Genomic DNA, 23,926 nt, shown 5'->3' on the forward strand with positions numbered 1-23,926 from the left:
CTATAAAAATCTCTCCTCAATGCAGTCAGAAAAGCAAACAAAACATTTGAATGATAACCAGTCTGATAGAAAATAACACTGAAAAGAACATATTGCCATTATACAAATCAGAGGTGTGATTTTAATGGAGAACACTAAACTCGCTTCCTCTGAATCAGAGTCACCTGACATGTATAAAGACAATTTGTCATTGAACTCCATAAATCTAATTAATTGCCAGATTGGAATGGTGATCTTGGATACACAAAAAAGAGAGATCAGGTGTCAAGTTGTAGTGTATCTTTCTCTCATCCAGGCTTGCCATTTCTACTATTGGGACTTGAACGTCAGTGACACCCCAAGGGGTTGGCCTTACATAACTGTTTATATTTTGAAAGGCCATTTTGTTTAATGGCTTGTTGGCGTGTCACAGCACGCAGTTCTCTCCTCCCAAAGGCTGACTCCACCAAGGTCCATTCATCTAGCTTTGTAGTGACTGGCTAACGTGTGAGTGTGACATTGTACACTTCCTTACAGGATCCAGACAATTTCTCAGCCTGAGAGATCAATCAAGCCTTAGTTGGATGAGTTTATTTGTCCTGCAGGAGTTTAATCTTTTGTCTCTTTTGCTTCTTTAAAAACACATTATTTTAACCAATTCCTGCTGAATGAGCATTTGACTTTCTACATGCTTGAATTCTCACCAGATAGATCTCAACACCTCTGTGGACAGCCAGCACGTGAGTTTTAAATAGGCTTTTCCTGTGCTCTGTAGAGGAGGAAGTAGCAGGTGTGGAAACTGTGCCACTTCAGCGGGCAGGAAGGCTGGTTTTCCTGATGGGGAACTAAACCCTTTGCTTGGTGACTGACGGGTCTAGTAGGAATGAAGAGCCTGGATAGTAGAGAGAACAAGGGGACTTTCAAAAGGCAACAGATGAAATCCTGGCTTCATTGAAATCAATAGCAAACCTACCACAGACTTCAGAAGGGCCAGAATTTCTCCCTGCATCTTTAAAAGGGGTAAAGGGACATTTTAATGCAGTGCATAATTGACTCTGGGACTCTCTATGGCAAGAGCCAAGTAGGGCTCAAAAAAGGATCAGACATTTATATGCATAACAGGAACACTCACAGTCATCTCAGACAAGATAGAAATACAATGTCTTAAAATCAGGAGCATAAACCCTCACGTTTCAGGGCATGAGCCTATAACTAACTCATTACAGAGTCATGAAGAAACTTCTCCTCTTTGCAAATTATTCAATAGTTGTCCAGTATGGAGTTTCTTGCCCCTATCCCGGAGCATCTGGCAGTGGGTGCTGTCAGAGACAGGATGCCTGACTGGCAGGGGCACAGGTCTGAGCCCATATGGCAATCCCAGTGTTCCTTAGCACAGGTTATTTGTTTTTATCTTTTAAATTAAAATAGTGTTTAACTAAATTATTTATTTTTGATTGCTTGACTGTACTTCTTTAGTGACGTAGTAGACCTGTGATAGTGACACCTCAGACTAGTCACATGTCACTAGTGAGACTCAGCACACATTGCTCGGTCTTTGTCCCAGCATCCATGAATGTAGATCCCTGTCAGGGACAAAAAGAACAGGAGTACTTGTGGCACCCTAGAGACTAACAAATTTATTAGAGCATAAGCTTTCGTGGACTACAGCCCACTTCTTCGGATGCATAATAAATTTGTTAGTCTCTAAGGTACCACAAGTACTCCTGTTCTTTTTGCGGATACAGACTAACACGGCTGCTACTCTGAGACCTGTCAGGGACAGATTTCCCATTTGCAGGCAGTGTAATGTTTTGCCATGGTTTAGTTAGGATGGGGAAAGCACAGAAGTCAGAGAGAGAGAGTTAACTCTGTTTCCCAGCTCTGAATCATCAGTAACAAATCTTGCAGGGAGAGCAGGGCTGCCCAGGGTGGAGGGTGGGGGGCAAGTGGGGCAATTTGCCCCAGGACCCCACAAGAGTTTTCAGGGGCCCCTACGAGAGTTTTTTGGCGGGTCTTCGGTGGCAGGTCCTTCAGTGCCACCGACCATACCCGGAGCGAGTGAAGGACCCGGAGCTGCTTCTGCTCTGGGTCTTCGGCAGCAATTCGGTGGCAGGTCCTTCACTCGCTCCAGGACCCGCCGCCGAAGTGCCCCGAAGACCCCAGACCCCCTGAGGGAGAGATATGTAATTAGCCAGCCAGTATGTATTTCTAACATCTAACTCAGCAGAATCAGAATTGCTTCTCTGCATATCATGGTACAGATGCTGCTAGGAGTTTAAAAACAAGTCTTTACTGAAATGGTCGGCAGTCAATGCATTTGGAGCAAGAAGGTTTCAGTTCTACTCCTGCTGTTGCTTTCAAAGTTCCTAGATCAACATGGTGTGCAGAGTAATGACAGCCCTGGCATCCCTAGAACAATCATGGGCTGGTTGCAGTAGCTTCCCTGCTCCCCCCAGCCTCTGTTTTTCGGTGGTCTGCACACAAATGATTTGCTAGACCACATTACACAAAGCTCTGCAAAATTCAATTTTATTTCCACAGGAGTTTGGGCAAAGTTCTGTTGTTTCACGCAAGCAGCATACTCCAGGCTTTCCCTGATTAGCAGGTTGCACAACAGGATTATTTTTGCCTTTAAAAAGAAAAAAGGAGGACATTTTGCATGTTTTCAGTGGAACGCCTTGTGCAATGAACAAACTGGTCAGGTTTTGCTCAGAAGCTGGCCCAGTTTTGCTTGAAAACAGACCCATTATTTGTTGGAAAATAGCCCTGCTTTTGCTCCAACAATCATATGCCTCATCCAAATTTCCTGCAGGAATGGGCCCATTTCCAATTTGTAACCAAATGCAAAAACCCCAAGGATTTTTGCATTTTATCTGTCACATACTCGGGCAATTACAAAATGTTATTACCATGGGTACTCGGCTATAAAACCTTTAGTTTCTGTGACTTCTCTCCCTTCTAGGGACTTCATATCATTGGTACCTTGGGCAATGATGTTTAAAATGCTATTAACAGAGATGCCAAGATAATGTGGCTCCTTTTACATAGGAGTATGGACCAAGATTTTCAATACTGACTAAGGATTCTGGATCCTCAGTTTGAGACACCTTTAAAGGGGACTGATTTTCTGAAAGTGCTAAGGAGCCACCCTCTGAAAAAAAAATCAGCCCTCTTTAAGGTTGTGTCTGGTAGGGCACCAAAACTCAATAGACGATTTTGAAAATTTAGGCCAAAGAATCTACCCTATTGAGCTTGCAGGGAGAGAGATGTAACAGGTCAGCCAGAGCTTGTCCTGGCAAGCAGGGCTGGCTCTAGGTTTTTTGCCACCCCAAGCAAAAAAATTTTTGGCTGCCCCCCACCCCAGCGCTGGGCTCCCTCCCCCACCCGCACCCCCTGCTGCCCGCTGGGCTCTCCCCTCCACCCCACCCACACTCCCTGCCACCCCAGTTCTGGGCTTCCCCCCACTAGTGCTGACTCCACCCACTCCCCCCTCACCTCCAGCTGGTCTGGCGCTGGCAGGGTCGGGGTAAGTAGCTGGGCTCCCGGGCCGCACCTCAGCTCAGGGTCCCTTTTATTATGATGTAAAATTAGATGTTCAGTGTCACCTTTACCAGCCACTGCTTTCTCGTGGCCATACATAATGTTGTGGCAACTCTGCCTCAGTTCCCTCCCCACAACAGTCCTTTGTCTCTGTGTGAGATGGCTGCAGCTTCTTAAGACTCCAGCCAGGTTGTTAATAGCCTCTCCCTTTCCAGGGCAATAAAGAGCCCAATAGACCAGGATTCCTATGACCCTAGCAAAAAGGCAACCATCCCAGGCCCACCCATTCTTCTGGGTTCCAGCCCAGGGACCCTGCATTAAGCTGCCACAACTGGTTTGTCCCAATCCCTGGCTGCTTCCCTGCACCTTCTCCCTTGCCTCTCTAGTAGCCCTTTTTCTAGGCTCACCCTCGCTGAGTCTCTTTCTCTGGAAGTCCTGGGAGGCTTCCTACCAGTCTGCTATTGAAAGACTTTCCTCATGGTAGTCTCTGTAGCAGCCGCTCCTCTCCTCTCATCTGTAGACTTCTAATGACCCGGTTGTTACTGAGCCAGCAATTAGCAGCAGCTGAGGAGATAGCTAAGCTAATTGTCAACCCCTGAGTGGCTGTGGTCTGATGGGGTTTATATTTCCCATGACATCCACTTATTTCTCCAGTTTGTAGACTATAAATCCTGATGCCGAAACTGCCTTGATCATTTGCCTCCTCTTATTATTTGAAGAATTGGCAGCCCTGAGTGAATGGACCGTAATGCATTCCAGGAGCTGAAGGCTGGTGCCTTGTGAATAGTTTTGAACAGTTTATGTTTACATTATCTTGCTGACGTCAATGCATAATTTTATTGATCCTACGTCAGGCCAACACAATTACAAGATTATCCTTTTACCACAGGGAGACGGGGTGTTTTTCACTGTCTGGTGTATCAACAGCAACAGTGTGTGTACTTTTTAACACAAAAGATTTTATTCCTTAAATGGGTTGCAATTATACAAGTAACTGTCTCCTTGGGAAGGCAGTCATACAGTCTTGGTGACTCCAGCATGGCCCAGCAGGAAGCTTTTATTATGTTCTGCCTGGGTGTTTAGCACCAAGAATCACAGGTGCTGGCACTAGGGAGTTTAGTCAGAAGGTTGATTTGATAATGCACCCAGTCACACACGGGTTTTAATACTTTGCTGCGGAGGACCAGATTTCAAGCATAAGGAAACACTGGAAAAGGAATGTGCTATTAGAAAAACTGTCAGAAGTTTTGAGACCTGCAATACTCAGGATACCAAAGGGGTATGAGCGAGGGCGGGTGGGGGATCTTAGAATGTAGCAGAAGAGGAGGAGTGCAGTAGTGAAGTGGGAAGGTAACCAGTGTAACAGGGAAGGCAGTATGGGGTATGAACTGCATTAAAGGGGGCAATCTGCATAGGGCATAATCCTGTGGACTAATGATAGTTCTCTAAACTGCTATACTTCAGACTCAAATTCTTTTTGTTACCAGTCTCTCACCCCTCTCCCTGGTCACAGGTATTGTGCTCAGAAGTTGAAGAGGCAAGGTCCTGCTTAGACTTGGTCAGAAATTTTCCAATGAAATATCTTTTCTGTCAGAAAATGCTGATTCGTCAAAAGTAAACATTTATTTTGACAGAATTTCATTTAGGAAAAGAAGTGGAATGGAGCATTCCAATCAGGTCAAAATAGAACGGTTCAACCTTTTCAGAATGGAACATTTTGATTTTCTGCTTTGAAATCACTTTTCATTTCAATGTTTTTTAATATAATCCAATATAAAAAATTTAAAAAGTCAAAATCAGAACATAGTATTTTGACTGCATTGAAATGAAACATTCCAATTGACTCAAAGCGAACTCTTCTTCAGAATTTCATTTCATGTTCTGTTTCTGTTCCATTTCGGAATGGAAAAAATGTTGAACTCACGGAATTCCCAGCAAAATAGAAAATCTGGTTCCCGCCCAGTTCTAGTCCTGCCAGCTCTCAGGGACCCCTTCCATGGCTAAAGGAATTACACTGATTGTCTCTGAAAGGAGCCCCAGCCAGTCCCATTGAGCAGAAGGATGGTGGCTGTGATGTGGAGCTTAGGCCAGAGGAAGAATGCAGAGTTGGCATAAATGAGATCATAGGGAATCTAAAACTCCAAGGAGGATTCTCTGAAGAATAAACTTCTTTCTGAAAAACTCTGGGCTATTGAATGGATGCCCCATTCCACCAACCATCCTTCACACATTAGCAGTATGTGTGACACTAGATTCTCTGGAGGGGGCTTCCATCTGTCCCTTAACATGCCCTTTGGTGGAGTGGCATTAACTTTAACACCCACATACAATTTCCCACAGCATAAGCAATCTGTACATCCTGACAGAACACCAGCTCCATGCAGCACTCACCTTCAGGCACAAGGCTAGCCACTGGAATCTCACAATGTCCGCTGTTACTGTCTGTTTAATTGCCCTGCATAGTACAAAAAAACCCTTCACCTTCAAACCATATCCCCAGCCCAGTGGGAGAGGTTGTTCAGAGCACCTGAGGGGGCTTTCGTCCTCTGCTTCAAGGAACAAGAAATAAATATTTACCCAAAGTGCAGGCCTGGAATCCCCTGAAAAGTCCCAGAGAAATAAAGGATGCAAAAAACTGGCACAGAAACTTTCCTTCAATTCTCTTGAGAAAATTAAGCTTAGCCTTTTAGAGTAAATGCAGCTGGGGAGTTTCCAAAGCAGCGAGAGGGATCTGACCTCGCTGCTCTCAGTGACGTAAACAGGAGCTGTGCAGCCAAAGCCCTGTATGCTGCAGGATTGAAAAGGACATAGGTGGTCACTTTTCTGATGCAAACCAGTGCTAAAGGTTACAGCCTCAAGCAATGTATGCAGAAACTGACACACACTTCTTGATATATTCAGAGAAACATTGGCAGAAAGAGGGCTTCAGTTTTCTGCGGACCTATAGGAAATAAAGGAGACCAACTGCCATCAGAGGTGTGATAAATTGGGGAGCCTATGTAACTGGCTTGAGCGGTGCCCATTGCAGAACTCTCCTGGGCTTTGTAGTCCTTGGGGTCTACCCATGTTCCAGACAACCCGCATAAGGCTCTCCTCCCTGCTTGCTGTAATGCTGGCTTCAGCGCTGAGCCCTGATAATGCCACCCAAGTTTTGAATTCACCTGCACTCTCATGCAATGTATTATGGAGTACTACAGATCTCAGAAACACATCCTGCACAGTGTGCTGCACAGCAGAGTGGGAGAATTTAGTACTCCAGCAAAATTAGGTAGTGCAGCAATCAAATACAGAGCTGGACAAGCCATTTAAGAGAAGGTTTTCAAAAGTGCTTAAGAGATTCAGGAGCACAGGTCTTTCAGTGGGACTTCTGCTCCTACATAAATTCAGCACTTTTGAAAATCTGCCCCTCTTGCTCCTTTGATACATCAGATGACTTATGAAGGCAGAGTATAGAGAAGAAACATCTAGGAGCTACTGAATTATTAATGACAGACAAAGGGTTAGATTCAGAGGCAATGAATAAGGATATATAAATTGGACCACCGTACACGCTCTTAGACGTCCTTAGAGCTACTTACTGATGTATAACAGTGTCTTAAGTGTGATTTAGATGCCAAGGAGCCAGAAGGTACAAAAAGCCACTGTCATACAATAACTTACACCTTCTTCTGACTCCCTGCTGTGTAAGTTACACTACATTAGACACGTTTCAGAGTAGCAGCTGTGTTAGTCTGTATCCGCAAAAAGAACAGGAGTACTTGTGGCACCTTAGAGACTAACAAATTTATTAGAGCATAAGCTTTCGTGGACTACAGCCCACTTCTTCGGATGCATATAGAGTGGAACATATATTGAGGAGATATATATACACACATACAGAGAGCATAAACAGGTGGGAGTTGTCTTACCAACTCTGAGAGGCCAATTAAGTAAGAGAAAAAAACTTTTGAAGTGATAATCAAGATAGCCCAGTACAGACAGTTTGATAAGAAGTGTCCCGTGGCCAAAAGCCTCAGTGACTCTCAACACGAAACCAAACTCAATTGGGTTGGAAAATCTGAAGTGCATCAGTGCTATACACAGCCATAAATCCAAATATAATCCAATACCAAGACTCACCTGAAGGTGATGCATACAAATTTGTCAAATTTAGCACCTCTGACACTTGCATCCCTAGAAAAAAGAAAGAGACAAATCACAGCAATATCTCCTTCCTGAGCCTCTGCTCATGCCAAAGAGAGAACCTGTCAGGAGAATGTTGTGCCAGTACAGGACCTGCTGCATCTACCAGCCAGGTGTTGGGTTATGCAAGCGAGATAAGATACACTGTAATATAATAATGCCCAACTCTTATATAGCGCTTTTTATCCTTAGATCTCAAAGCACTTTACAAAGGAGGCCAGTAACATGAGCCCCATTTTACAGATGGGGAAACTGAGTGATTCTAATCACTGCATCATTTCACCCTAATCACTAGAGCCCTGCGCAAATACAAAATGTGTATCTGCATCCGATCCACAAACATGGTCTGTGGATATCAGCAGGTTTGCAGGGCTCTACTAATTACTACATAGAATTACAAAGATGAATAAATAACTTGTAAAAAGTCAGTGTGTTAGTAAAAAAGAATAGTTAACAAACAGTAGAAATGTGGCCATTTTGAAAGGCTGATGCTACAAAATAGAAGAGAGAATTTAGATCCTACTTGAAAGCACAGGAAATCAAGGGGCTTTCAAAATGGCTGGGTTTTGTGTTTGTAACTGACTAATTGGATATAATCATCTGTTAAATTACTAAAAATTGTCAAAAGAAAGAGAGCTAGAACTTACGTATCGCAAACACAACTATGAAAATCTGATTTCCAACCCTTTCCAATAGGAGCCAAGTTCTCCACCTTTATGCCTGGCCTCTGCTGGGAAGCACACTGCTGCATCATTTAAAGTGGCATCCCCATTGTGAGAAAGAGAGAGAGAGAGAGAGACCAACCCAACTCACTGAATGTAGATACAGGAACAGTGACAAGTGTTTGCAAGAACTGTTTTGAAAATTCTGATTAGATTTAGTAACTGTTTATTTCTGTATCTAAGGTATTATTACAAATCACTGACGTGTAGCCTCTTATCCAATGTGCATGACTATGTTCTTAAATGCTTCTCAGTGTCTTTCCCTTTTTTGTCCGAAGGCTATTTCTCTCCTTCTTTCATGGTACTTCACATGCCTGTCTCCTTTTATATCCCTTCTTCTGTCATCCCCACTCTGTCTTGTGCACACTGGGTGTTGAAATCTGCATCAGCAAAATGCAGGTCCATGGATTTAAACATAGATGCCTGAAAATGCTAATTCAGTAACTCTGATGGGCACTGGAGCAGCCAGTGAAGGAAAAGAAAAACTGTCTTTCCTTGTTAAAATCAATGTATCTAGGTCTGGAACCTGCTACAAGGCAAAGGTCCAGCACATGGGAAATACCAGGCTATGTCCAGTAAAAAGCTGATATACCCCTCCTCATCTACATTTGTTGCTTCAACACCAAGCCACATGAATCTCATGGGATCAAATTTATTATTATTTACTATTTATATTACAGTAGTGCCCAGAGGCTCCAATCCCCATTGTACAAGGTGCTGTACAAGTACATACAAAGACATAGTCCCTGTAGTGAAGATATTTAGCTCTTGCTGGTCAAGACAAACAGGTAGGGTATTATCGGAAAGAGAGGAGGATTCAGTCTCTATGTTTTATCTAGACATTTACACCACACTTACCCCCTGGTATCTGCTGCAGCCATTAGATCTAGGAGCTAAGCCTCCAGGTAGATTAGGCTTAAACTTGACAGGATTAGATATTTTTATATATATCATTTCAACACATAATACTGACATTTATTTAAAAGCATCTTTTCTATTTTTATCTATTTCAATGTTCACAGTTGTGGGAAATTATGCAGAGGTCAGACAATAACTATTTAATAATAGTAAACAGATTCAAAAAGTTAAAACTTTATAACCATTAAAAGTCAAATGGTCAACATCAAATGTCAAAATATACAAAGTAAACATCCTTAAATCAGACTCTAATAAGTTCTCAAGCAGCATTTTTCATACTTTGCCTATTTGTAAATTTTTATTATTGATGGAAATATTTTTAATTGGTTTGTGTACATACAGTGAAATTGACATTTCCCAATAAACTCTAATCCTTCCCAGTTTACTTATGCTGGAATCCTGTGGACATCCTATCTATGCAGGAAGATCACATTAGCACGCAGTAGACACTTTAATTTGCTGCTCAGCAATTCTCTGCAGGCTGATAATTCTGGCATTTTTTGTTTTGATTTTCCAGGACAAAGTGCTAAGAGGTGGTTGATGAGAAAGGAAGCTGAGCACAATCTTCTCCTCACTCTCAGAGCTTGTATGAAATCAGCTTTGGGCACCAGGCCTTCACCTTTCATCATCCAATATCAACATTCACCACAAACTAGATCTCACTGGTCAGTAGCCATTCACCTCCCTGAAACTGACTGGTCACCATTTTGGCATCACCTCTCAGTACCTGTCTCTGTGCCAAATGACAGAGAAACCTACAAATCAAATTGCCAGAGGGGAGAGAAGATGAAACACCGTCACTTTTATTTTGTATTTGTTTTTCTTACATTGTGAGTGTGTGGCAAGCCATGATTTATCTACTGTATGCACTTTATTTTATATAATAACCAATTCTATTTAAAACTGAGGTTTGATTTTCAGCGCCTCCCTCCTGCTTAAGGGCTGACAGGATACTGCACCTTCCAGGAAAGGGTGATAGAAGGGTTTAAGGGTTTATGGGGAATGCTTATCTTGTAGCTTTGTATTTAATGGGCAACTGCCAGATTAGAAGGTATTCGGGTGGGGGTTCCTGTCTCCTCATGAGAAACGGTGACAGAAGAGATGGGTGTTTTGGGGAGGTGTTAAAGTGTAGTTTTGTAGGTGGTTGAGAAATTGAAGGTTGTTGGGTAAGGCGGATTATGCTAGAGCCTCAAAATGGCTTAAGAGTTGGCAGGGATGCAAGGATGTACTGTCGTACGGTCATCCTGTAGACAACAGGGCATTGAGGAGGTAGAGTGTTAAGGAGTTACACTGTGGTTCATGAATAATTTTGAAAGGCTCAGAACGAATCATTGGTGCCACTATGTTATTAAGGAGGTCACCATTTCCTCCTTTCGGATTTAGCAGGCACAAATGGCAGGCAGCACATTTACTCTGTGGAGATTAGGCTTTCCTGAGTAGGATACTGGATTGAATGGATATGAGTGCCACTTGAAGGGATCCTGGCAAAGCACCAGGTCTGCTTCTTAAAACCCAGTAGCAACTGGCACCTACTTGGTCAAGCGAGCTAATGGCACCTAAAATCACATGCACCAGGCCAGGTTAGGAGGGGCATTCAAACATGGTAATCCTCCTTCTCTACCCAACCAACCAAGAATTTGCTAGCACATGTGAGGATATTTGTGGAAAGACTTCTGGGCTAGTTAGGGTTGAACATCCAGGTTTCCTCTGAGATCCTTTCACTTTCCTAACCATGCCCTCTGCTCTCTTAACCTTCCAAAGCCTTCTGCTTGCATAAGGTGGTACAGTAGTGACTTCCCAGGAATCTGCCACATTGGGTTCTTTTGTTTTAGCCTTAAGACAAGGCACTTTTCATAAGGACTTGACTAATCCTTTACTAGGGTAAATCAGAATAGCTTCATTGATTTCGATGAAAACATGCTAATTTACATCAAGGACCTGGTTCAAAAATGTCATCCAATTAAAGAAAAGATGGGAAGTGGGCTTGAGAGATAACATTACATATTTTCAGCTGATGACTTACAGAGAAGGGGGACTGTCCTCATTTTCAAACCTGGCCTGAGATGTGAAGCAGTTTCATCCTCTCCATTGAAGGGAGATGTGAACGTGTGTGTGGATGTGTGCCTGTGGGCATGGAGATTTATTTGGTTTCCCCTCAAGAAGTGTTGCTAACCTAAATGGCAGACTGCTTTACTGAGGAGGTTGGCATGAGTGCACTGGAATGCTGTTTTAATAAACGAATATTTGCACAGAGAGATGTTCTGGTTTTCCCCGTAATTCAGAGCCAATTAATTCAGCTGGCTTTCACTCAAGAGGACAGAATTAGGCAATCTCTTGTGTATACCAAATTTGTGATCGTTCACTGACCCACCCTGAGGGTGTTAGCAAGAGAAGCAGCAGAAGATAAAACATGATTATAACATGCTATTAGAAACAATTTTCCTGCAGTTTAGAGCTAAAGTTACAGATGAAGTGGGTTATAAAACTGCTTCAATCCTGGAAGTTCTTCTAGCTCATTAAAGGATGAATTTCCACATCCCATAAGATACTGGGTTGGAGGAGCAGCTGGATCAGGGGACCAGTAATTAGTTACAAACTCATTTATATCTAGCACCCTGACCTCACTCTGAACCAGATTGGAATTTTAAAGTAATTAGCAGTATATAGCTTTATAGTTTAGTAGCCTATGTAAAAAGGAGATGGTAATCTCAGTCCAATTCCCAAAAGGTTCACAACCAAAATATTCCCTTTGTCCTGGAGGTTGTTCCTCCAAGTCAGAATTAAGGCACCATGGATGGGGTAGTATGCAAAATGTTTCACTGCCACATGACCTCAGGTCTACAGCTAAAGAGATGAGTTCAATTTCAATTGCGGTACACTTAGGATCTTGTGCTAGGCTAAATTCAGCATCAGGAAAAACTGCTGCTTAATTCCCCCTCTTCCCCACAAGCTCATGTAATAAGTAGTGCATAAGGAGGAATATGATTATGGACTTCATGGAAGGTACTGTACAATGTTAAGTTTCCTTAATTAAGGACAGGCTGTTCATTCTGTTTGAAAACAGTTTGTTCCAATTGTTGGAGAATCAGGACTACTATTTATTTCTTCTGTGCAAGGGTTATATATAGGGGAAGGTTGAGGTGATTGAAAAATTGAAGTGTAAGGATTATTTTTGTTAAATAAAAGTTGTAAGGAGGAAAAGACAAAGTTCCAATTTGTTAACATTTCTCTCTCTTGACGATGGCTGGAAAGGTCTTTAAAAGGGAGTCGTAACCTTTGGCTTCTTTATCAAGAGCAGCGAAGCTGGATATGAACTTTATTTCTTGTCCTCCACCTTCGTCTTCCCAAATCCACCCTACTCTTAGTAGGAATGTTAACACCATCCCATTTAACAGACTCATCAACCTCACTGTGAATTACTATGAAGAATTTGGTCCATGTCTACAAGTTCTACCATGCCATGCCTTGCAAGTCAAGGTTCTATTTAAAAACAGAACTTACATATTTTAAGGAAATATACAAGCCACCACACTCCTCTGTGCTCTGACTTAGCTAACCTGGCCTATGGGAAGTTTGCAGGGATTACCTAGCCTAATACCTACTTAGTAAACTGAGGCTGGATCCTTTCCATGCTGATGACAACAGCCATTCATTTCTGTTTGCAAGAATAGTAGCACAAATATAATAGACTTCAGAGTGGTAGCTGTGTTAGGCTGTATCAGCAAAAAGAACAGGAGTACTTATGGCACCTTAGAGACTAACAGATTTATTTGGGCATAAATATAATAGAAGCCTGTGAAGGGCAGTTAGTCAGTCTAAGTCATCGGCTTACAGAGGTATTTGTTTTCTCTCAACACTGGCTGACAGCCCTGCGATTCCTTCACATTGGACTTCAGGACTTCCAGTTAAAAGGAAAGCAGCAAGGACTCTCAGATGGAGTACAGTTTTGCTACCAAGAGAACAGCTTGTTTGCTGATAGTTATTTCCACAATTTGAAAGATTTAGCACCAGCCTGGTGAGCTAAGCACTGCAGTTAAAACCAGTCCTGAAAATGATCTCTCAGGTTTCGGTGGACTGAAGTCTTGCCTCCAAGATCTGCTGACAAAGAAAACCAGGGGTGGCAATGGTGAAACAGTCCACAGAGAAAGACACCCCCAAACACAGCTCAACTGGAATGGTCAGGTGGTCATTCTAAACCCTTTTCCGTCCATTAGTGCAGGGGAAACAAATGAGAATGCTAGACAGCAGCTCAAGCTCAGTAGGCCCAGCTGTAATGAAGTTAATACCTATTTCAGAGGTATACTGCATGGCTTAGTTAGAACAATACCCCAGACACATGCGGAGTATTATTTAAAAGGGGAAGTATTTCATAGTAAAAAGGAGCATTACTGATTTTCCACACCAGTTCTCTGCCCTGGACAAGTTGGCTGCAATTGGTTTATGAGCCTGAACCAAAAATGCCAGTCAATGAAAAACATTTTTATGTTTAAAGTACAAAATGTAAGAGCTAACAGTGTTTTATTTATAGTTATACGGTAGGGGAGCTATGTACAGCTAATTACAAGCACAGAGCTAGTGCTGTGTATGGAAATATTGTACTGTTTAAAAAACTGCCAATAGTCTTCCTTAACAGACTCTGCACAACAATGATGGGTTAAACAATTCACCTATAGAGATAACTCCCCTCACACTGTTACTGCATACAAACCCATCATCGACTTCAAATAGGGATTTCTACAGCCATTACTCAAGGTTACTGTAATAAGCAGGTGAGGTTAGATTCAAAAAAGGATTCAGGTGCCTGACACTTTAGGCACCTAAATCCCAGAATCAGGCCCCACTGAGATTCACAACCCTGACTCCCACTCTGCTGTCGCCAACTGCAGTAGGTGCCTAACTCCACTAGGAGTGTCCAAACCTCATCCCCTAAAACTGGCCCCTATAGGTGAGAAGCAGCAACCACCACAGCTCATACCTTTTAGCCCACTGGTTAGGATACTTCCCAGCGATGGGGGAGACACCCCATTTGAGTGTCCTTGCTCCACCTGAGGGGAAGAAGGAATTTGAACTGGGGTCTGCCACTTCTCAGGTGAGTGCTCTAGCCACCAGGTTATGGGATATTCTGATGTGAATACACTCCCTCCACCTCTGATGTGAAGGCTTGTACTCGCCTATGAATTTCACCAAGTGACCATGTTGATTATTTTAGTTTTGCCAGCTGCTTTTGATACAGCTGACCAGGCTGTAGGCCATGTCAGGCATTGACAGTTGTGTCTTGGTGGCTCCATTTCTTTCCCTGGAAGAGAACCATGAAAGTAGTAGTAATTCAGAATTCTCTCACATAGTAGAAAAGGATCGCAGCTCTAGTCCACAAAACACAATATAGTCAGAATTAAGGGCTAAAGCAACGTAGCCTGATGTGGTCTCTGAAAACAAAAAAAAGTGTTAGTATGGTCTAGAAGAGCAATTTAGAGGCAACTTGGTATTTGTTCAGGGCCGGCTCCAGGCCCCAGCGAAGGAAGCAGGTGTTTGGGGCGGTATGTCGGGGTCTTCGGTGGTGAGTCTTTCACTCAGAGGGACTGAGGGACCCACCTCCGAATTGCCGCCAAAGAATGAAGCGGCGTGGTAGAGCTGCTGCTGAAGTGCCGCCGATTGCAGCTTTATCTACCCCTGCTCCCCTTTGCTGCTTGGGGTGGCAAAAAAGCTTGAGCTAGCCCTGTATTTGTTTATTCTCCCTCAGCAGTCACCATATCAAATTTACTCTTTATAAATGCATCTTTCAGCACCAAGCTAGACTTGATACAATAAAAAAATATGTTCTCTGTTCCATACAACAATAAAACATTCTTTGATCAGAACAAAGTTGACAGGTTCTTAAAACAAGAGGAAGACTAAAATAAAGCTTTAATCTCTACAGCTGTATTAGTATTGCAGGCCCATCAGTAACCAACAGCAGCAAAGTCAGATGGCTATGCTGTAGCTATGGTAGTGCACAGAAAGGACTTTCATCTTTAATGTCTTCTTCCTGCAGCAAGCATCCGTATGGGTGGATTTAGGCTTTTTAGATGCCTCAAAATTGCATCTTCCAACCTCATTCATCGTTGGCCTCATGCTCTGCTTTCTTCAACCTCAGCTCTATATACCTTCTGAATAAGCATACCTTCTTCTGCACACTGGACATGACACCACCACTGCAGTCATCTTGTTCTCAACTGGGGCAAGACTGCAACTCTGTGGGATTATCTAAGCATCTCCTAGTTTGAGACAAAAATCAAGCCAACGTATGATATGAACGTGCTGTAACTTTTGACACAGAAAATTTATTTAGTTTCCTCTCCTGAGGAGTTTAACACTACCATGTTGAATGTGTCAGTAACCAAAACTCAGTAAATTAAAAATCATAACAGGATTTGTCAGAAGATATAGCAGTCCCATTCTTATAACCACCACATTTTTAAAAGGGGACACTGCAAGGTAAAAGGCTGTTTGGGAAGATTGTTAGCTATACCACATTTGATTATTAAAACAAAGCATTTTAGTATTTAACTTAGCAGAATGAGTGAAATGTTTACTCTTTGAAATTCAGTTTGGGCAATGAAGATAAGACTACTCACTTCCACTCTTGGATTTGCATACATTAGAATTTAAACAGAAAGCTGGCCTTAACCTTTACAGCAAAGATGGTGCTCTGCTATAATACCACTTCAGTGTTTGGGCTGGAAATAGTGCACAGAAATGTCTGTTTAAAGAAACAGATTCCATTGGACTTTCTAAAAAAAATTTAAAGGAACTATTTCTCAGGAATTTAGGATTTGTAATATTTTCCCCTCAGATGTAAACAAGTCTGAGGCCAAATCTGACCTGCTAGTGTTCCTTTAGCCAACATGGTTCTTTTCTAATTTGCACAACTGATTTCCCCCCCCCCACACACACCTTTATTTAATAGCTGGGAAGGGAAAGGTTGAAATGCATTATAATGGGCCAGAGTCAGTGCTGTACAGATCATCATTTGGCAACATAGCATGGATTTAAAAAATAAAATAAAAATCTGTCAAATTGAGCAAGCTAGTGCATATGCTATGTAGTTAAGGAATTAAAATGAGATTCTAGACACAGATGACTCAGCTTCAGCCCAAAGACAGCACAGCATGGCTATAAATCCAGAGATTCATGACCCAATATATTAGCAATCCAGCTTTTACACCTTGTGCAGTAAGCCCATTTCCCAAGAAATCCATAAAATTCTAGATGAAAATGTTAGTGCACATAGAAACCAATTATGACAAGTCATTTCAGTTATTATAAGTATTCTTAAGTGTACCTAGTAAGAAAATACCTTATTTCTTAAACTCTCAGACACCAAAGGCAGTAAGAGGACAGACACTTACGAACTTGCTCATTCCTGCATTGCATTCCCAGATGAAGAAGCCATTGCAGCCTGCATACCACCTGATAACTTCTAAATCTGGTATCTGGATTCCTTGCTCCTGTCTGAAGATTTTTCAAACATCTATAAGGCTTTTTAAAAAGCCAAATGAATGTATTAAAGCTACTAAAATTGCCATGACAATCATGACCAGTCTCTTGGAAAATCTTTTATGACAAGGCTGAATCGGAGCAGCTGCTTTGGAAGATTTAAACGCCACATTTTCTCTTTGTACATTTGGTAGCATAGCAGTAAAGTTAACGAAATGCTCCAATAACCATTTGTAACAGCTTCAGAGATCAAGGTCTCTGCTTTGCCTCAGCCTTATTCCATCAGCAAGCAGGACATCACTGGAACAAACTCTTTGTACAAGAACAAACTGCATTCACACTTCATGCAAGGATGCTGAAGATGGTTTTGTCCTATTTATTACGATAGCAATTCAACCATATTCAGCACCAGTTCAGGGGAGCTGAGTTGTCAGCAATGGGTCAATTTTCATAGAGCAGATGGGGCTTACCATGTCAAATTACTACTGTACTATACTCTAGACACTTTCACATAAATGCCTCTGAACAGCTGAAAAGCTTTAAGTTGTCAACATTGAGTACAGGGCATCTCTCCACAGTAACAGGACAGGTTGCAAAGAGGCCACAAAGGAGGGGAAGTGAATTGAATTAAATGGGCTGCTATACTGAACAGTGCTTTATTAATCTTCAGAGAGCAAGTGTTTTTAAAGAGGAAAATACTAAGTGTATGCATCTCCCAAATACATTCCTTGTTTCCCGTGAGACTCCACCACAATTTCTGATCAGAGCAGCAGCCAGACATGCCCTATAGTGAAGTTCAGATCTATGTAGAGGTCCATCTAGTCCTTGTTTTTTGCCTCTGGAGTTTTTTTTTTTTTTTTTATAAATTAAAAAACAAATTCCCTAACACCAGCCTTGCCCTACTGGCCCGCTTTTAGTGACCAATCCCAGTCTAAACTCTACTGGCACCAAGGAATTAGTCTGTTTTTTCTCTTCCACACCCATCTCCCTTAGAATATGGAAGACAAATCCCAGATCAAACTAGCACACAGGCAGCATTTCAAATAATCATCATTCCCAACCCTATGGAGAGGTGTAATTTCTAATAGAGGCCATCCCTGGTCAGTGAGAACTATAACTGGGAAGAATTACAAGTGTCTCCCTCCCAAGGATTTGGAGCTTACATCTCTGGGTTTGCCTGCAGGAAATGGCTAATACAATCCTCATGTCCAGTTATAGGTCAAGTGGTCCAGCAAACGGAAACAGCCAAACTGTGGAACCAATACAATCGGAAGTAAAAGCCACATCTCAGAGCTGTTTGTCTAAAGTGTTGCTGCCAGACCCTCTGCTACCCCATCTCCTCATCCCCACAGCCCATACAAAATTAGAAATAATTGTTCTTTGCTAGTTTAATTGTCCATTCACAGGGTCAGGCATATTGTGATAGCATTGCTCTGAGGATAATTATGGAGTTCTATTCCCAGATGCTTACCAACCACAGGCAAGTTTAACCTCTGTGCCTGGTCTCCTCCCCACCAAAAACCATTATACTCTCCCTCTTCTGTCAAGTGCCATTCAAGGCACAAGCATTCCCACCTCTTCCCGATCCATAGAGGTAAGTTAAATACAATGCCCTTTCCCACCCCTTTTCACCTACCCCACATGGACCACAAGGAAAGTCAGTCTCCTTCACTATGTTAGTTAAGTCCCTTTCCTCTATTCCTCATCTTCACTCATGTTCTCAAAAAGTGTGAGAAGATCAGTCTAAAGCATACAAGTTTAGGCAGAAATCTCAATATATTTTTGTTCCCCTTAATTTTTTCCCTAAATATACAGGTCTTTTGAATACAGATATAGCTTACATGGCAGAATTATATAGACAATATCAGAGCACATTTACATCTTTAAACTTAGCAGCTGAAATCTCAGTTCCAGTGGCAGCTTCACAAGGGCTTAGTGGCTCCACAGCCTAACATTTAAATGGTTTGCCAAGTTCTTTTGTTTGCAAGGTGACAAGCTGGCAGTTCAGAACACTACAAAATGTCATACACTTGCTCGTCTGCGTTTGGAAGGCTCATGAGCAATCAGATTTAAATGCACAACTTGTTAATAAGAGACTAGTAAGCACTAAGGCTCAAGTTCTTTTTGCTATTTGCTAAACCTAGGCATTTCATAGTTTCTCAAAATGGCCCCATGGAGTTACTGACACACCAAGAGAGGTCTAAAGAAAGTCTACTCAACATGCCTTGCCCATCACAGGTTAGTTGTCACCAGATTACATCAATCAGCTTTGAAAGTTCTGCAGTTTGGCCATAAAATGAGGCTACACTGCAATTACTGGCCTGTAAGCTTAGTTAGTTTCAAGCTGGCAAGAGAACAGGCCCTGGGGCTTCCACTGACACAGCATTTCAGCTGCCTTATGTAGCAAGTTCGCAAATGGAAACTCATCTCTCATCACTGCATACAGGGAGTTAAGCTCCCAAATCAGTGGAGATTTCACCATCCCCAGCCAAAGTAGCACATATGTAGTTTTCACTTATGTTCCTCCCAATATTCCCCTTTCCCCCCAAAAAACAAAATGCCATATTGGAGAGAGAGACTTTCATATGCAAAAAATATTTTAATATAGTAAACAAGTCAATTTACCTTTCACATGTTTTAAATAAGTTTGTTCATTAGTAAACAAAGCTATTTTTCCAAAACAATAGAACACTGCCTCTAAATTCATATTCTGCTCTCAGTTGATCCTATAAGTGATGAAAAATTTGAACACCAGTAGCATTTCACAGTGGCATAAATAGAAGAACAGAGCACCAACAGAGAGTCAAAGGGAAAAGCTGACCCTGGTGATGGGGAATATTAAGCCACAGAATTCTCTTGAAGGAAAGACTAAAAATACTAGCTAAGATTCTATTGGTATAAGTGTTCTCTTTCCATGCCTACCACTCATGTTTGCCTTGAGTTAAAGTTCCCTAAGCCATGCCTAAATTAAGGGAAAAGGTGCTATTTAAAAAAAAAAAAACCCAAGCTAGAAAACTGATTGAAAACCGTATTTAACTCAAATGCAGACACCGCTGTACAATTCATTTTGTTTTAAAACCAGATCAAAAGTAGATTTAAACATATTCACTTGTTAGTACATTTGTGTTAAATAGGGCTTTCAATTGAAGTAATCTAGCCGGAATCAAAAAACCCACCCTGTCCCCCTAATCTAAACCAGGCTCTACTGAAGCATACAAGGAGACCCAAAACCATAGATCTGGAGATGCTAATCAGAAGAAGACAGCCCTCTGGAATCACTCTTGATGAGCATAGCAAATAAGTGAATATGCTGCATTCTTTCCCTCTCCCAGCCTAGAAATCCAACACAGCATGGAGTTTTCTTTACTAAAAGAAACTTAGTAAAGCTGGGGGTCACATGCACTCTTCTGACGGGGTCTGTATGGCTTTAGGCATCCTTTAGCCACCAGGATCATTGCAACTTTGGAGCTTGGTTTCCTGCGATAGCCCTTTAAAACCAGTCAGGGTGTGCTCATTGTGTAGTTTACATAGCATATCTCTCACTTCTATACAGTTCTCGTCCGACTGTATATATCTACAAATACATACACAGATATAAACGAAATGCATCTGGGTACATTTCAGCTAGGCTGACATACCTGAGCTCCACTCTCTGTGGCTTCCCAGTACCGTTTACACCGTATTAAAACTAATAATTACAATTCACTCTGCCCGAGTCCAGCGCAAACCGATGGATGGGCAAACAGAGCCTCTAGTTGCGTGTCCGCGCCACTGTCCGCAAGGAGCAGACGCCGGAGCGAGGGGCGATGGTCCCGTGGCCCCCGGGCGGAGGCGAAGCCGAGTCAGGGTCGGTGGAGGCCGGTAGCTTGCAGAGGGAGCCGCCGGGCCCCTGTCCGGGTGGGGTCTCTGGGCTGCGCCATGTCCCGAGCTCGGCCCCCGCTTCCCCGCGATCAGTGGCTCCGATGCACCCGCTGCAGCACGGTGGGGTCGGGGGCTGGGCCGGGCTCGTTGCTCGACGGTGGCGCTGTCGAGGTGGCAGCGCGCTCAGTCCCGGCCGCCCCTTGGCCGGAACCCGGCCGCGTAAGCGGCTCCGTGGGGCTGGCTCCCCCGTGCCGCTCCGTGTGGGGCCCGTGCGTCGTCCGGCCGGGGGTGCTGGGCCCTGTCGGCTGGCGCACCGGCTGCCAGATGAGGCTGTAGTAGACGGCGAGCACGATGGCAGCCAGCGAGACGGAGAGCACGTAGGCCAGCACCGTGGCCAGGCGCACCCACTTCTTGTTGGTCTTGGCCGCCATCCGCGCCTTCTTGTCCCCGGTGTAGGTGGCGGGCTTGCCCCGCTCCGCCGGCGGCTCCTTCTCCTTCATGGGGGCCCGGCCCTTGGCCCGCTGCTCCACCGCCCCCTCCGTGGTGGGGGCTCCGCGCCGAGCCGGCCCCGCTCAGGACATGCCGGGGGCCCCGGCGCGGGGGAGGGGCTGGCGGCCCCGCGGCTGCTGCTGCCCGCCTGGATGCGGGGCCCGGCGGCTGCGACCCAAGCGGCCGCCGGGGCAGGAGGCGCCGTCTCCGCCGAGATCCCCGCGCTTCGCGCCGCTCCGGGGCCCGCACGCTCCGTGTCTCCTGGCAGCGGTGCCGGTGGTCGCTTCGCAGCGCGGAACACGCGCAGGAGGGGGAGGAGTAGCGACGGGCGGCTCTTAAAGGGGCAACAGCGAGGAGGGCGTGTCCTTAAAGGGGCAATGCCCGTCCGCCCGGGCAGCCACCTGCCAGTGCCGAGCAGGGCAGACCGCTGTCTCGGCCCCGCCCGCCCCGAATCCACCAATGGGCACTGATCTGTCAACAGCGCCACGTGCCACGCTGCTCCGGGCCCCGCACAGACCCGCGGCGGCGGCGCGCGGCCCTACCCACGTGGCTGGCTGCTGCTGGCCATGTCCCGCTCTGCGCAGTAGGCCCGCAGCGCTTCCCTGCGACTGTCAGCACGGTCCGGGCGTGGCGCCTGACCGGGATTATACCAGCTGGCAGGACGAGCACTGCTGAGGCGGCTGTGCAGGCGCGAGGCGCCGGGTTCAGCACCGTGTTAGCCAAGCCCTGCTGGCACAGAGTGTCCTCACGCTCATATTTATAACACGTGTCATCCCCAACCCAACCTACCAAGCTTTGCCCAGGGCAGTGCAACACCAGAGAGATAGAGAATCAGATGGGAGGCAGGGGGGAAGAAGCAGGCCACAGCTGTCCAGCACTGGAGAAGGGAGGTAGAGGTGAGAAATACCTACCACATGGGTTTCCTTGTCAGGGGATGGATGACTTTATAGTGCCTCAATGGCAATGGGTGTGTGGCCCAGCTTGCAATCCCAGCAAATGCTAGAGGAAGTCGCAGCTAACCTGGCAGTCATGGGAATTTGGTGAGAGGCAATTATGGCACCCTTCTACTGGGGGCTGACCCCTAATAAAACTCTTATATAGAGCTTATTATCCCTACATCCCAAAGAGCTCTAAAGGAGATCAGCAGGGCTTAAATTCAGCAGGAGCTGTCCGGAGCAGAGCTCAGGTAAATATTTTCAAATCCGTGGGGCAGAAGCCCCAGCCCGGCTCCTCCAGGAAATACTCTATGAGAATTTAAGCCCTGGAGATCAGTGTGATTATCCTAATTTCACATGAGAAAACTGATGCATAGAGAGAGGAAGTGACTTGCTTAAGGTCATCCTGCAAGCCAGTGGTAGACCCAGAAATAAAGCCCATTCCTCATGCAGGCCCAGCCAATGCTCTATCTCCAGAGCCATGCTGCCCTCAGTGAGGCTTCCCATTGACTCCAATAGGCTTTGGATCAACTTGTCACATTTAAACTCTTGTAAAGTCAAACTCAGTTGCATAAGGTCCTCCAAAGTCCGCTGAGACCTTAGATGGCTTTAAGCAAAAGAAAACAAAGTACAGATTTGCCTAATCTGAGTTTTTGTTGGGAGGGATTTTCTCAGTCAAGTAAGAGTAACGCCCCCTGAAATCTCCTCTCCTTCGGATGTGTTGCCACTGTAGGTGCAATGGCTACAGATATTGCAACTGTGAAAGGGATGAAAATGACATGAAATGGTATAGAGCAGTGATTCTCAACCTTTTTTCATTTGCCGACCCCTAAACAATTTTAAATGGAGATAGGAAACCCTTTGGAAATCTTAGACATAGTCTGTGGACCTCCAGGGGTTTGCAGACCACAGGTTGAGAACCACTGGAATAGAGGGAGCTAGAGAAACTAGTGGTGCCCTGAAAGGCCATGAAGAAATTAGCATCCATGTGAGATTACCTTTCTGGAAAAATAATTTAAGAGAATTAAGGTTACAAAATATTTAATTTTTTAACTGAAAAGGGTTAAAAGTTTTGAGAACTCTTAAAATTGTTTTTTTCAAAATTCTTCGCAAAAATTGACTTGTTTTGACCTGAAAGCTCAGCTAATAATTTGCATAGCAAGCCACCCCGACCCCAACTCTTCTTTCCATCCTTCCCCCTTGTAAATCCTAGACAGGCTACTGGGAAAGGAAACAACTAAATTGGGGCAGAGGGCTCAAGATCAGTCCAGTCAAACTTAAAGGTACACTTGAAACAGACAATATAAAACCATATTTTATACTGTACTTGCTTTTTTATATTATTTTATTTTTGTATTACTAGTAACAGCATTTTACTATGGGACTGAAATATTTGTCCCATACAATACAACTGGGAAATGAAATATTTGTTCTTTTCCATTTGGCAAACAATGAGCATTTTTATTGTGATCTGAAAGGAGCAAAAAATTAACAGGACTGTTCTTTAACTAGACAACTTACTAACCTTCAGCTTATGACATGCCTTATCATTTCAAAATATTATTTCTTGGAACACCAGCATCACCCACAATGTCAGTTTATATCTGTGGAAAATATGTGTTAATGGCTGTTACATCTTCATACAAGCACCTATTCTATTCTATTCTATTCTAGTTTTTATACTACACCTGTCACTGTGGTACCTGAGCACTTTGCCCTAACTGAAGTCAGGTTCCAGGGATCTGAATAATTATAAGATATGATTTACAATAGTAAACCTTTCATGAACTGGAGAAATAAGTTGTCGTTGTTTTAGAAATTCTG

The 23,926-nt window shown here is 43.8% G+C and overlaps 2 protein-coding genes across 3 annotated transcripts in view; one reads left to right on the forward strand and one right to left on the reverse strand.

Moving 5' to 3' along the window:
- CCDC9B (coiled-coil domain containing 9B) overlaps positions 1 to 11,594 on the forward strand; it is a 101,764-nt gene extending 90,170 nt beyond the window's left edge. For both annotated transcript variants that reach the window (XM_054027698.1, XM_054027697.1), the window contains one exon: positions 9,859 to 11,594. The gene's annotated coding sequence lies outside the window, so the exon portion shown is untranslated. The remainder of the gene's footprint in view (positions 1 to 9,858) is intronic.
- Positions 11,595 to 19,396: 7,802 nt separating this feature from the next.
- INAFM2 (InaF motif containing 2) lies at positions 19,397 to 21,486 on the reverse strand. The gene has a single exon (XM_054025931.1). The coding sequence runs from the start codon at positions 21,176 to 21,178 to the stop codon at positions 20,768 to 20,770; it is 411 nt and encodes a 136-aa protein (XP_053881906.1). The 5' UTR covers positions 21,179 to 21,486; the 3' UTR covers positions 19,397 to 20,767.
- Positions 21,487 to 23,926: the final 2,440 nt, after the last annotated feature.

This window comes from Malaclemys terrapin, chromosome 4 (assembly GCF_027887155.1).
Source record: "Malaclemys terrapin pileata isolate rMalTer1 chromosome 4, rMalTer1.hap1, whole genome shotgun sequence".
In the NCBI taxonomy this organism is placed as follows: Eukaryota; Metazoa; Chordata; order Testudines; family Emydidae; genus Malaclemys; species Malaclemys terrapin.

Excerpts from the sequence above, each read along its gene's own strand:
- INAFM2 (XM_054025931.1), bottom strand. The coding sequence starts at position 21,178 with ATGAAGGAGAAGGAGCCGCCGGCGGAGCGGGGCAAGCCCGCCACCTAC.